Raw genomic sequence first — 14,670 nt, 5'->3', positions numbered from 1 at the left:
GTTAAGAGCAGCAAAGTCTCTAAAAACCAACTGAGATGGAAATATTCCTTAGCACATTTGCAATATAGTGGAATGGTTTAAGGAGAAAATATACAAATACAGCAAAAAATTGAGAGGGAGAGAGAGGCAGAGATGCCATTGAGAAAGATCCTTAAATGCTATACCCAAACTGTAATAACAAGATACAATATGAGAAAATTTATACAACTTGTTATGTATGGAGGATGTGGATTGAGCGTGCCTTCATACGATGCCAACCTGTGAAGTTTGGCTATCGTGTATGTGAGCCTTAAATGGCTTCTAAATCATTAGGCACCTCAATACAGGTTTTAAATTTATGGTTGTGTCCACGGGTTTGCGTGCTCTGCAAATTGTTTTTTCTAGATATTCAAGCCACCACTTGTATTATACTTGCGTGTGTGTAGTCAATCTTGTGCTGCCGACCCCAAGGCGTTTCGGAGCTTGTGCTCCTTCTTCACGGGCTTTGCTTTGACAAGAGAGACCGCAAAAACACTGTGGCAATTATTGCTGTGGCTGTTCGAATGGTCGTGGACTGCGGCGCTGGAGACGCTGGTTGTCATGCTCCGTGTTCTGAAGCCACGGCTGCCTTAACCTGCTCCTCTGGCTAGCGCCTATTATTGAGAAAGATCCTGCATTATTCAAAGAAAGAAGCCAAAATGTATGGAACTGTCGTACAACTTGCCAGCGAGAACTAGAGGACTGCAATGATCCTACAAAGGGAGTCTGCCTTAACATCCAAACTACTGGCTTCTGCGCCGATAAAGGTTTCCCCTCAAAACACACGGTAACACGATGGGATGCAGGGAATTGGAAATGAGAGAGAGATTCTGGGTGTCGGATGTGCATTGAGTTGGGGGCCCCAAAAACAAAATGAGTTCTTCCTCCAGTACCTACAACTGTGAGTGAAGACACAAGATGACTTCAAAACATTGCAGGATAAAATTACTTCAACACCGGTGGCATGTTGACTTGAGAGAGAACAAAAATAAATCAAATTGGTACCTCGACTATGTAAAAATGTGCAGGAGCATGGTGGTAACACGCCAATGGAGAAATTAAAAATGAATTGGGAGCACGTTCTCACGGACAGTAAGCTTGAAACCCTGCACAGAGAGGCTGCTGTTCTAAGCTTTATTTCCACAGACACGGAATGGAAGAAAAGCCTTACTGAATTCAAGGTGCGGCTGCATCTTCAGTACTGTCTGCAGTTCCGGACGCCCCATCTGTCGGTGGAAATTTTGCTTTGAAGATTATTTCCCAGCAACCTAAGATATGTTCTGGTTTATTTTACTTGGACTCAATGTGGCATATTTTTATTTGCAAGTTAAAAAAAAAACATCTCAAAATATATGAGGTGCTACAATTTAAGGCCAATGATTGGAAACCCTCAAGCACACGATAAAGGACTTAATTCATAAGACAGTTTTGTACAGTCCTGGTGCTTTCCGTATGAGGTCTTCCTTTGTGAATTGTGTGATTTTTCCAAATATATGTGCTTTTTCCTGTGAACATGAGTGAGATTGTGGGTTGGTTTTTTTTTTTGTCGCCGCTGCAGGCCAGATTAAGCCTCTCCTGCCTTTGTGGCCAGGGGTCAGATGATATTCAGGCATGGGCTGCAACCGGCTCTTGGGTCATAGTTTGGGGACCCCGGCAATAGAGTGTGGAACTGTAATTGGGGGTGGAAAACCTCTGGGGGCCAGGATGCTGAAGAATTGGGTGCCTGGCACTGTTCTGGAAGCAGAAGGAGTTGCTGCTGCCTGAAGAGCACCATCTTCACTGTAGCAGGTTGGGGCCTAAAGTGAGTGACCGCCCTGCCACTGTGATGGGCCCAAATCCAGGATCTGCTGCCACAGGCCCTTGTAGGGCTCCTTAGAGTGGGCCAGTACTGAAGAGAGCCATTGCCACTGTGGCTTGGGACTACCCCTTGCCTTTACAGAAGAGGCTGCAGGCAGGTGGAAGGTACCTTTAAAAACTAGAAGCTCCACACCCAACCAGCGGAGCCTATTTTCCAGAATGAGTGTGCAGGCCTATGTGGATCTGGGAGAAAGATCCATATCTGTCTCTTTGATGATCCTCATGGACCCCTGATGTTTCTTCCAAATGTGGTGTGGCTCAGAGGGCAAAACCCAGAAAGTTATTAGGGGATGACAATTGTGCGCGAATGTATTCATAGAATATGTGGATTGAAAAACTTTTATCCCATCCAAATCCTCATGCCCTCCCTGATATACCATGAAAATTGTGTATCAAATGGACACCAAATAGGAAAGTTAGTAGCGGGACACACATACACGCCTCTCCCTCCCTTCAGAAAGTAGACTAAAAATTAAAATATTTAATGATAAAAAAAAATGCAAAGAAATTAAAAAAAAAAGCAAGAAAGCAAAAATATAGAAAAATAAAGGAGCTAAATGAAAGAGAAATCCAAAAAAGAAAAAAAGCAAAGAAAAAGAATACAGAACAAAAAAATCCTTAAGTAAAAGGAAAAAAAAAACAAACCAAAACTAAAGGAACCAAAAATAAAATAAGGTAACAAAAGTAATTTTTTTAACCTGGCTCCTAAAAATATGGCTGATGCCCAATTTTTTAATGTCATTTTCCACCCAAGCTATAATTCTTGTGTGTGTTCTGAAGATCCCATCTTTCCATGGAGCAAAACCCCCAATATAATAAATCAGCATTAGGCAGGGACAGGTTATTGTATGATCCCTTGCCTCTTGCAGAAGCCTTCACATCTCTTAGCAGGCCTATTACAGCTATCCACAGAACATAATTCATATTAACACATGACTTAAGTAAGTGTGTGTGTATGTATGTTTGCTTTAGTCTGAAATTAAGGGAAACCTGTTTGAGTGGTTTGGAATTTGATGGAGTACACTTACAGACAAACCAGAATCTGCCACTTGGGTGAAAGGATACAAGCATTACTCAGATGCGAAGTACTCTGTGAAGGCTGGATCTGAAATAAATGTTGTAAATGTGTGCTACAGGAGTGATACTTGGAAAAACTAGTCCTTGACATAAAAACCTACATTTACATAAGAACATAAGATATGCCATACTGGGTCAGACCAAGGGTCCATCAAGCCCAGTATCCTGTTTCCAATCCAAGTCACAAGTACCCAAACAGTATAAATCCCAAGCTACAATGAACTTATACAAACCTGTTTTAAACCCAGTTACACTAACTGTTGTAACCACATCGTCTGGTAATGAATTCCAGAGCTTAACTGTGCACTGAGTGAAAAAAGAATTTTCTCTGATTTGTTTTAAATGAGCTACTTGCTAACTTAATGGCGTTCTCCCTAGTCCTTCTATTATTTGAGAGAGTAAATTACCGATTAAATTAACATGTTCAAGTTCTTTCATGATTTTGTAGACCCCTATCATATCTCCTTCAGCCGTCTCTTCTCCAAGCTGAACAGCCCTAACCTCTTTAGCCTTTCCTCGTAGGGGAGCTGTTCCATCCCCTTTATCATTTTGGTCGCCCTTCTCTGTACCTTCTCCATCACAACTATATCTTTTTTGAGCTGCGTTGATCAGAATTGTACACAGTATTCAAGGTGTGGTCTCACCATGGAGCGATACAGAGGCATTATGATATCCACCGTTTTATTTGCCATTCCCTTCCTGATAATTCCTAACATTTTGTTTGCTTTTTTGACCACCAAATCATGCTGAGCCGACGATTGCAATGTATTATCCACTTACGCCTAGATCTCTTTCCTGGGTGGTAACTCCTAAGATGAAACCCATCATTATGTAACTACAGCATGGACTATTTTTCCCTATATGCATCACCTTGTACTTGTCCACATTAAATTTCATCTGCCATTTGGATGCCCAATCTTCCAGTCCTCCTGCAATTTATCACAAGGTCCTCCTGCAGTTTATCACAATCCATTTGTGATTTAACTACTCTGCATAATTTTGTGTCATCCGCAAATTTGATCACTTCACTCTTCGTACCCCTTTCCAGATCATTTATATATATATTAAAAAGCACCAGTCCAAGTCCAGATCCCTGAGGCACTCCACTGTTTATCTTTTTTCCACTATGAAAACTGACCATTTATTATTCTTACTCTCCTGTTTCCTGGCTTTTAACCAGTTGTCCTTTTAAGGTTGCCATTGTCTCCTATCCCAAGACTTTTTAGTTTTCTTAGAAGCTTCTCATGAGAGACTTTGTCAAATGCCTTCTGAAAATCCAAATACACCTTTGTCCACATGTTTATTAACCCCTTCAAAAAAAAATGTAGTAGATATGTGAGGCAAGAATTCCCTTGGGTAAATCCGTACTGACTGTTGTCCTGTCACACCATGTCTATCTAAATGTTCTGTAATTTTATTCTTTATAACAGTTTCCATAATTTTTCCCAGCAGTGAAGTCAGGCTCACCAGTCTGTAGTTTCCTGGATCACCCCTGGAGCCCTTTTTAAATATTGGGGTTACATTGGCCACCTTCCAGTCTTCAGGTACAATGGATGATTTAATAATAGGTTACAAATTAAGGCTCGGATTTGAAAATGCCTACGCACACTGGGCCTATTTTAAAAAGGCCCGGCTATGTGCGTAAAGCCCCGGAATGTGAATAAGTCCCGGGACTTTGGAAAAGGGGAGTGGGCAGGGTCAGAGGTTCCCGGCACAGCGGCCATTTGCCGCTGTGCCGGAGGATCACGTGCCGGCAGGCTGCTGGCGCGCGCAACCTGCGCCTGGCCAGAGACAGGCACAAAAGGTAGGTCCAAGGTCGGGGGGGGGGGGGGGGGTCTAGGTTAGGGCTAGGGTCGGGACAGTTAGGGGAAGAGAGGTTAGTTTAGGGGGGTTGGGAACGGGGGAAGGCCGTGGGATTTGGCATGCGCAAGTTGCACTAATGTGCACCCCTTGCCCGCGCCGACCCCCGATTTATAATATGCGAGCACTGGCGCGCGCATATTATAAAATCAAATGTCCATGTGTGTGCGCTGGGTAGCACACACATGGATGCCCACGTGTATTTTTTAAAAATTAACCCCTAATTGTAATAGGTCTGAAATTTCATTTTTTAGTTCTTTCAGAACCCTAGGGTGTATAACATCCGGTTCAGGTGATTTACTACTCTTCAGTTTGACAATCTGGCCTAGTATATCTTCCAGGTTCACTGAGACTTGGTTCAGTTCATCTGAATTGTCACCTTGAAAACTGTCTCTGGAACGGGTATCCCCCAACACCGAAGCAAAGAATTTGCTGTCTTGCCAAGATGGCCTTATATTCCCTAAGTGTCCCTTTAACCCCTCGTTCATCAAAAGGTCCAACCTCGCAGGATTTCTTCGGATATATTTAAAAAAACTTTTTATTATGAGTTTTTGTCTCTGGGCCAACTTCTTTTCAAATTCTTTCTTAGCCTGTCTTATCTATGTCTAACATTTAACTTGCCAATGCTTATGCTTTATCCTGTTTTCTTCTGATGGATCCTTTTTTCAGTTTTTGAATGAAGATCTTTTGGCTAAAATAGCCTCTTTCACCTCACTTTTTAATCATGCCAGCAATCATTTGGCCTTCCTTCCACCTTTCTAAATCTGTTGAATACATCTGGACTGTGCTTCTATGATGGTATTTTTTAACAGTGTCCATGTCTGTTGTATACTCTTAACCTTTGTGAAAAAAAGATGCCATATTCAATCACGAAACTTGTGGACTGTACCCGGTCATTGAGGAAAAATATCTACTCAAGTTGTTCATGCCACGGTAACCACACAACTTGATTACTGCAGTGCTCTATATAAGGATCTAACAGATAAGACCCTGACAAACTCCAGATAATACATAACTCCGCTGCACAACTGATAGGATGCAAACTATGCGACCACATCACACCTGCCTTATATAAATTACACTAATTACCAATCCCATACAGAACGAAATTGAAAACGTTGCTGTTCAGAGCCCTAAGAGAAGATAGCCTTTCACTCAAATTGTTAGGCCCTTCTTTATACTGCCGTCCAATCCACTGAGATCCTTACTAGGATCCTCAATATCAATTACCTCGTCAAAAGAAATCTAAAGTACAGGCACCTGCAACAAATCCTTAACAGGAACAGTACCTGCCCTCTAGAGATCCCTCCCAGAAGATCTCCGACAAATACATGACAGCTCCCACTTCAGGAGCAAATACAACTTGACTTCTCTCACACATGCTAAACTGACTATGGGAAACTGCTGGCATCACCTCAAATGTCTTAAACCTGCTTGCGACAAACTACGTTTTGATACAGTGTTATTTATTCATAGAGTTAGTCATCAGTATTTTCTGCTCTGCTGCTGCTGCTACTAAAGTCTGTTTTGTTGATCTGGAAAAGTTCACCCTAAGACCCACGTCGTTTGCTAATGCTGTAAATTGGTTCTTGCTGCTATTCTAATTCTTTTGTAAAGCAGACTGTGACCTCTGTTTATGTGCTGCTGTTCTAAAAGGTTTTAAACCGCTGTGAGTGAATTTTGTATTAAAAAAGGCAGATAATGAATCCAAATAATAAGATAAACAGATTAAACTCTGGAGAGATGGATTGTTAAGCAGGCACTCACTCTGTCTTGTCTTAAAGGAAGTCTAATACTTTTTTAAGATGCTAGAGGGCGCCCTATCCCACCTTTTAGCTTGTGGATCTCTCCCATCCTTGGGGGTTATTTTGAGCGGCTTCTTCAGGTGGTGTTTTGAGGACTGTGAAGTAAATGTATTATTTAGACGGACATGCTTGGCAGGCCCATTCGAAAGAGAATTATGTGATGAGAGCTTTGCTAATAGTTGTAAAGAACTCTGAGGGGATTCCAGCAAGCGCTCTCTGGCAAAGAAGCCGATGCTGCTGCTGTCTGTGGCGTGCAGTCTCTGTGAGCTTGCTGTAGTGTCATATATTTTCTGCATTAAAGAAGAGACCTCCGAGAGAGGTGTGATAATGGGCGGATGATGCTCCTTCCCTTGACCCAATGTAATATGCATGCTGCAGGATATTCTTTTTAAGATTAGAAATATAAAGAGAAATTCTTTATAATAAAGATTTTCTAAATATAATGTCAGCCTTTGTAGTCAAGGCATCTTGTGCATCAGTAATTAAAGCGAGGAGCATAACACATTGTGTGCCAAAGTAATGCTTTGGGAGAGCAATTTTGAAACTCCATGGCCTGCAAGCCAGTTTTCAAAGGGAAACACCCTGCAGTGGTCTAACTTCGAAAAGTCCACAGCGATTCTTTACCCCACGGGCTTTGTAGATGGCATTCCTGTGAGGAAAAGCAGACACGGAGGTTCCAAAATGAAATCTTCACATGTACTTTTCTGGGCCTGCCTCTCCTTCCCGTGGGCAAAAATGCGCATGCTGTCCGCAGCGCAGGTACGTTTACCACCATGGAGGATGGGGAACCATTTTTTTTCACAGGTAAAGCTTGCTCACCCGCAGAAATCCCTGTGAAAATCCCCCCCCCCCCCCTTCTGTATGTATTGTGCCGTTAGGATACACAGTTCCTGTCCCAAAGAGATTTTCAGTCGATTGAACGCAATGAGGTTAAGTGACTTAGCCAAGGTGAGCAGCAGATAGGGGAAACTGAAGCCAGGGGTCTCAGGTAATCTAAGCGTTTGCCTGAGTCTCTGTCTCAGACAAGGTAACCCCCAAGGAACTGAATTAGAGCTGATCCCACCTGTCGTCATTCCTTGCTGCCAACTGGCCCCAACGTTATAAATAAGAGGCACACATTCTTCCAGAAGGGGGTGTATGAGGGTGTAGACCGCACTTCTACAGGTTTTTAGCTTCCTAAAGAGGTCGCAAACCCCATATACTGCACAGGAATATTTGCTATTTGTTTTCTTATTATCAAAGGTAATAGAAATGATGCTGCTTTTTGAACTTTCCGTAGATTTGATGTATATTTCAAGTAAATGTGTTTTAGTCTGGAGCTGGGCAAGGAGCGCTATTGAGCCCAAAATGTTTGTCTCACCTCTCCCCCTGTCCTAAATGTTAATGGTACTCCTCTTCTCCTCCTTCCATGGGCCTTAAACCTGTGGGATCTGTGCTGGCCCAGCATGAAGTTGTACGGTGATGGCTTATCTGTGCAGGCCTCACCTGTGGTCTCACTGCAAAGCATTGAAGTGCTTCTAAATAGATGGCAAATTATTGACATCATTAGGATGTTTGAGAAACGATGTAAGCAGTAGTAGTAAATGATGATAAAGAAATCGATTTATCCAGCAAACCAAGCTTGTGTTAAGATGCAGGGCCTTTGCAATATTCTGGTACTAATCAATAGGGAATAGGCACTGCTTATTGCTGATATTCTTAACAATGGGATCTATTTAATGTTTGGGTGCTTGCCAGATATGGCTTGGGTTGGCCACGGTTGGAGACGGGATACTGGGCTCGGACCTTTGGTAGGTCTCAGTGTGGCATATCTTATGTTCTTTTGTTGCTCATTGTTAAATTAGATTAATTTTTATGTGCACAGAAATATCTTTGTGGGTTTTAACTCCTTTCACTGCCATTTTTACATATACCTGCTCAGACTGACTTCAAAAGATCAAATACTTATAAAACTGACTTTACCGTTGCTGAATATACTATATTTTACAATAATATATTTTGAAGTTTCTCAGTATCATAGATTTGATTTCTATAGATAATTTTTACTTTTCAACTGTCTCATTTATTTGTTAGATTTCTATACTGTTTGATCTCAGGGCTTAAAGCAAAAACATCATGTAAAATACAACAGAACAATAAATACTGTGCATCGGTCAGAAAAATATAAAACATAAAATTGCAACACTCAAAATTAAACAATAACAAAAACAACCCTCCATAAAATGAATAACTGTCTCTTTTTGTGAGATTCAGGGAGAATGGGCACTTGGCAGCTCAAATCAATGCATCTTACTTGGATATTTATTTTTTATTAAGTTCTGTGGCCTCTGTGGAGCTGAGTGCTGCAATGCAATTCGACAAATACCTACTCTGCTGTGACTGATGGATGGGGCCTTACCTTACATGTTCAGGATTCTCTGGGTTTACTGCTGGCTTCTTAAAAATAGAAAAGTGTGCCAGAAAGCACTAAAAGCATTTTTTTTTCTTCTACAGATGTGGGTGCAAGAAATCAAAGGCACCTCTGCGCAGTTTATTACAACAAGAATCCTGGGTTTGAGGTCATCCATGGCCTTCTGGATAGAACCATGCAATTGCTGGGTGTGCATCTGGACAAGGAAACTGGATATCATATTAAAGCATCAGAAGGTAGGAGAGGGCATGGCTGGGAAGTACCTGGTGTTATTTATGGGAATTCAAAAGGGACTGGTAGAATGAGTATAATATGGGCTGTATTTTAAGATGCGTAAATTGGCTTTGGAAAATTGTCCGGGGATTTGCACATGGAAGAGCTATGCGAGCAGCAAAGAGGTTTTCCGAGAGGCAGAGCTGGGGCCAGGGAAATCACTTTCTGTGCCTGCATTAGATTTTGAAACTCTATGCATACATGTACACGAACATATTTACACCTGCTTCCTATCGCTTATGCTGCACTAGGGTTGACGCGTATCCACTGATTTTCTAAGCAGAGTTGCAGACGTACGACCACTTTGAAAATTCAGGCTGAAGTCTGCATCTACTTTTTATGTGCAGACTTTTGCTCTCTAAGTGCTCTAAACAGAATAAAAAGAAATAAATGAAAAGAATAAATAAAGCTTGCTGGGAAGATTGGATTGCCCACTTGGGTCTTTTTCTGCTGTCATTTACTGTGCTGCAATGTAAGTAGTCCCATCATTGAAAAAAAAAAAACAAAAACAGAGGTATACGGAATACTTACACTTGCAGCCTTTTTTTGTATTCCAATAACCAGATCCACAGATTTGTCATCTAGAAGTATAGAATTGAAAGTTAGATTTAATGGTTATCTTTTTGGATTCAGCCAGACACCTTTTGGTTGTGATATTAGATCCTAGTTTGGGGGGGGGGGGGGGGGGGAGAGCGGGAGGAGTATTTTATCATCATGTTGCTCATTTTATATTATTGTAACAGAATATGTATTCCAAGGCTAGCTTGTGCCCATCCAGCAGCACACGCCCCCTACCTTTGAAGATATATTTTGATTTCTCTTATTTGTTTTGGAACAGAACATTTTTTTTCATTGGCATATCCACAGACTTTATTTTAAAGGCTGTTTGGCCCTATTCTTGATTAGACAATGATAGGGATCCTGGCAAAGCATACTATAGGATAGTTCTCTGAATGTGTTCCTTCTGGCATCTTTCTTTTGCAGTTGGAATTGAGTCTTGTTCATTTTTAGTTTTGTGGCATATGAAAACAAAGGAAGCAGAAAGCTTCTCAAGCTTTTGAAAGCCCTGGAGACCACCGAGAGGGTTTTGGTTAAATTAGTAAAGTTGGCTTGGGTGGGTTGGTTGGCGTGGCAGCGTGTAACTCATTGTTCGAAAGAGACCACCAAAAGTAAAATCTTTCTACAGCTCACAAAGAATGAAAAACATCAGCCTAGCCTGTTTCCATTTCACATGTGACGAGAGATCTTAATACTCACAGTCCTAAAGGATGACTAGCATGGAAAACTAAAGAGGAGATTTATCATCCAAGCAAGTCAAAAGTGCCTGATGTACACACATGCAGTTCTCAAGAAATCTTACCTCAAACATGAGGTTGCTGCTTCTCCTCAGAGCAGCCATTTTGTGCCAGCAGTGGCTGTAGCTCATGCTTACCCCTCCTGGGATGTGGGGCATGAGCTGACACCAAGGATTGCTGTCTGGATGCAGGAACAAAATGGCTGCTCCTAGCCACAGCAAGATCCTCCTCATCATTTTTTTTTTTATATCATGCTTTTCCAGCTGTTTCATTTATTTGTTTTCTGCTTTTTCAGGCATTTCAAAGCAGATTACATTCAGGTACTATAGGTATTTCCCTGCCCCGAGAGGTCTTACAATCTAATAGGTGAATTTCCAAAAGAGTTATGTATGTAAATGTAACATACTATCATAGCAATTTTCAAAAGCCATTTACCTACATAATTGCACTTTATGCGAGTAAAACCTATGAACAATTCAATGGCTTTTGTTGTAGCAATGCTCAAAAGCCCATTTACATGGATAAAGTGCATTTACACATGTAAGCATGTGAATGTTTTTGAAAACCGGGCCCTTAGTTTGTACCTGAGGCAATGGAGGGTGAAGTGACTTGCCCAAGGTCTCAAGGAGCGACTGTGGGACTTGAATCTTAGTTTCCCTGGTTTGCAAGCCATTGCTCAACCACTAGGCTGCTCCTCCATTCTGGAGAGTTCAAAACATGTCACAGCAGTTGTTAATAACATTGGGTACAGGGGGTTTAGGTTACAATGAATGCTCCGAGGGGGAGCAGTCACGAGAGACAGCTTGTACATCAGGAGCAGTGGTGGATTCTTTCCTCTGGATACTGTGAAATCCTCAGGTTTGGATGGGGACATTTATTGTGAATACATTTTGTAAAAGGTTCAGATTCATATGCCATTAGCATAATATCATCAAAGCATGTGTGTGCTCCTCCTCTCTTGCCACATTCTTTTCATGTTTCCTTGGGGCTGCTACAGACTCTGCAGACCTCTTCTCCTCTGATTCACTCTGTCCTTCTGGACTGGGTAGTAATACTACTGGATGCCACCTAGGCCTTCCCAGCCCACTGAGTCCAGGTCAATCATAGTCATATTATGTATCATCTCCTCTAAGAAGGTAAAGTACACAAACTATCACTACTGACTCCTTCAAACTGGCCTTTTCTCTTCTCACCAACTGGACCTTTCTTATAAGCATGTAGAACAGTCACTTTGGACCCACTCTACTGCCTCCAGCTGCAACACAACCTGTTGGGCACTTGGTATTGATTTATTCACTCCTTCACGGACTGCTGATTAGTCCCACCACTGGCAGCTGTCGGTGAAAGAACCAATCCCATTTTAGAATGCTGTTCTTCAAGAATTGTTTTTTTGTACAAAGTTTCTCTTTCTTTCTACTTTCCACCCTACCTATTCAGTTTTTATGTTGTTATATATAATCTTATAATGTTTTTATGTTGATCATATTTTACACCGTTTGCCTTTAACTATGATATGTTATTGTTCATTGTATTTCCTCCTTTTTCAGTTCAATGTAAGCCGGTATGATGTGCTTCACGAATGTCGGCAAAGAAAAGCCTATAAATAAATAAATAAATATTCAGGAGAGCGAAGTGAGTTCTCATAACACTTGCTACAACTTGAGCTCTATAGACCACTCCTACTTCAAGTTTGAAGTAGGAGTGGTCTATAGAGGGGTTTTTTTTATAACATTTGCTACATATCAAGTACATGTCTTAATTATTATAAAAAAAAGTTTTTAAAAGAAATCTTGCTGGACAGACTGGATGGACCATGTTGGTCTTCATCTGCCATCATTCATTATTTTACCTTGTTATGTTTTTAATTTTTAAGGACATAAAGGGGGGATATTGTCCCTTTTAATGAAATTCTCTTTCAAGCACTTATCTAACTGTCCTGGATGTTTGTCTCTTAAAAATATTTGTTATATTAACAAAATTACTTAAGAAATAGCTAATTGAATTGACCTTGAGAGTTTCAGGCTGGAATACCATTACACTGCGAATTCTGTTAGGAACATTTCATCTTCTGGAAATGCTTAGTATTGCTCCAAGGTGCTTCTTGACCTTGTCATTTTTATTTGTTGAGATTAAAAAAAAAAAAAAAAAGCCTGCATGGTTCAGCATGGGGCCACTGCTTCTGATGTGACTTCTGTGGCTCTTTAATTCATGAGCATCTTGAGGCTTCTGTAGCTCTAGGAAAGTTAGCAAGTTGCACTAGGGATCATGAACTAGTTCAAATCAAACTAAAATCAAGAAGATTTCAGCCTGGCTGGAGTTTGACAAACTGCAGCTTTACCCAAAATCTGCTGGAAGGACCTTCAGATGTTTTCAAGAAAACTCCAGAAGAATCTGACTTGGATACAAAGAAATCTACTGATATGTGGGAAAACTTGATTTGAAGTGGATCCGTCTTTGAATTTCTTGCAGATCAGCTTTGAATTTTGCCAGCATTTATGTATTTATTTTATTTATTTATTTGGAGTTTCTTATATACCGATAGCTGTTTGCACATCGTATCGGTTTACATACAACTAATAACTTATGGGCATAGTCCTTACAAAGAACAGTAAAAAGAATGTGGAAAACAAATATACAAGAGATATATGTAATTAATTGCTCTATGCAACAATATACAAGGGATAAAATAATTGCTCTATGCAACAATATACAGAGGATATATGTGTATATACTAATACATTTGACAGCATACAGAAGGGGGGGGGGGGTGCAATTTTCACAGGGATTTCTGCGGGTGAGCAAGCTTTACCTGTGAGGTTGATTTGACAAACTTGTGGATCAGGTACTGCAAGGGTGGCTAACTCCAGTCCTCAATAGCCACAAACTTTTCTGGTTCTCTAGCCTTATGGAGAAAGGCGAAACAGGTTAGGGTGCTTTAGCTTGGAGAAGAGATGATGATTCAGATTTATTAAAATCACTACCGTAGTAGTAAAAGCCTGTCCAAGGATGGGGAAATACTGTGAGGCGTAGGAAGCGCATAATTGAGATGTGAGATAGTAAGGAGTACTGTATGCGCCTAGAGATGGGTTTGGACATTTCAGAGAGAGAGAGAGGGGGACAGAGCTGAAGAATACAACCAGAGAGGGGATTGGATAATACAGAGAGAGGAATGGAGCTGGGAGTGGGGTGGAGCTGGAGAATACAGGGAAGGGGGGGGGGGGGTGGAACTCAGTTTTGCATACTGGCAGTGCAGGTGTGGGGCAACTTCTTTTATAGTCAGATGAGTGGGGTGGAACGGGTAAATAGGGAGCAGTTATTTACCTTTCCAACAACACTAGGACTGGGAGACACTCATGAAACTAGCAACTGGCAGATTTAAAATAACTCATAGGAAATATTGTTTTCATGCAAGGCACAAACTAGTCTAGCTTCATAAAAAAAAACAACTCAAAGCACCATTACATAGGCTATGGAATTTGTAGCCAGAGGATGTGGTCAAGGCAACTAACATAGTGGGGGTCCAACCCTGTTTTGACCAAGTTCCTGCAGGAAAAGTTCATAGTTATTAGTCAGGGGGATTTGGGAACGCCATCTACTTATCCTGGAAGTGAAATAGATCAACTATTTGGGATCTAGCGGGTACTTGTGACCTGGACTGGCCATTGTCAGGGTCAGGATGCTGACTCCGATGGACCTTAGTCTGACCTAGCATGGCATTTGTTATGTTACTATGGTTTTCAGGGATATCCACAATGCATAGGCATGAGATAATTTGCTTCCAACTCATGCCTATTCATTGTGGATATCATGACAACCCAGGCCTGTTTGTGGCTCTTTAGGATTGGAGTAAGTCACCCCTGCAGAAGGGGGTTCATGGAATTGGCTTGGGAGCGTCATTTTAAAGAAGTTTGCAGATCCTTGATTACACACACAGCCATAACGTGTTCACATGCTGAACACAACCAGAGATATGTGTAGGCAATAGGCGTAGTGCTGTTCTGTGGATCGTGCCTTTTTTATTATAAGGGAAAAAAAGGAAACCACCTGGCAGTGCTAGACATTCTTGGGTGGCCAA

At 41.3% G+C, this 14,670-nt stretch overlaps 1 protein-coding gene across 1 annotated transcript in view; it reads left to right on the top strand.

The window, feature by feature from the left end:
* Positions 1-10,361, top strand: part of LOC115099578 (phenylalanine--tRNA ligase beta subunit-like) — a 67,004-nt gene extending 56,643 nt beyond the window's left edge. Inside the window, exons 17-18 of the mRNA XM_029617310.1 lie at positions 9,111-9,263; positions 10,285-10,361. Coding sequence (XP_029473170.1) covers positions 9,111-9,263; positions 10,285-10,361 — 230 coding nt within the window. The remainder of the gene's footprint in view (positions 1-9,110; positions 9,264-10,284) is intronic.
* The last annotated feature ends 4,309 nt before the right edge of the window (positions 10,362-14,670 follow it).

Source organism: Rhinatrema bivittatum, chromosome 9 (genome assembly GCF_901001135.1).
Source record: "Rhinatrema bivittatum chromosome 9, aRhiBiv1.1, whole genome shotgun sequence".
Lineage (NCBI taxonomy): Eukaryota > Metazoa > Chordata > Amphibia > Gymnophiona > Rhinatrematidae > Rhinatrema > Rhinatrema bivittatum.
The sequence above is the reverse complement of the archived record's forward strand: the minus strand, read 5'-3'. Positions and strand labels throughout refer to the sequence as shown.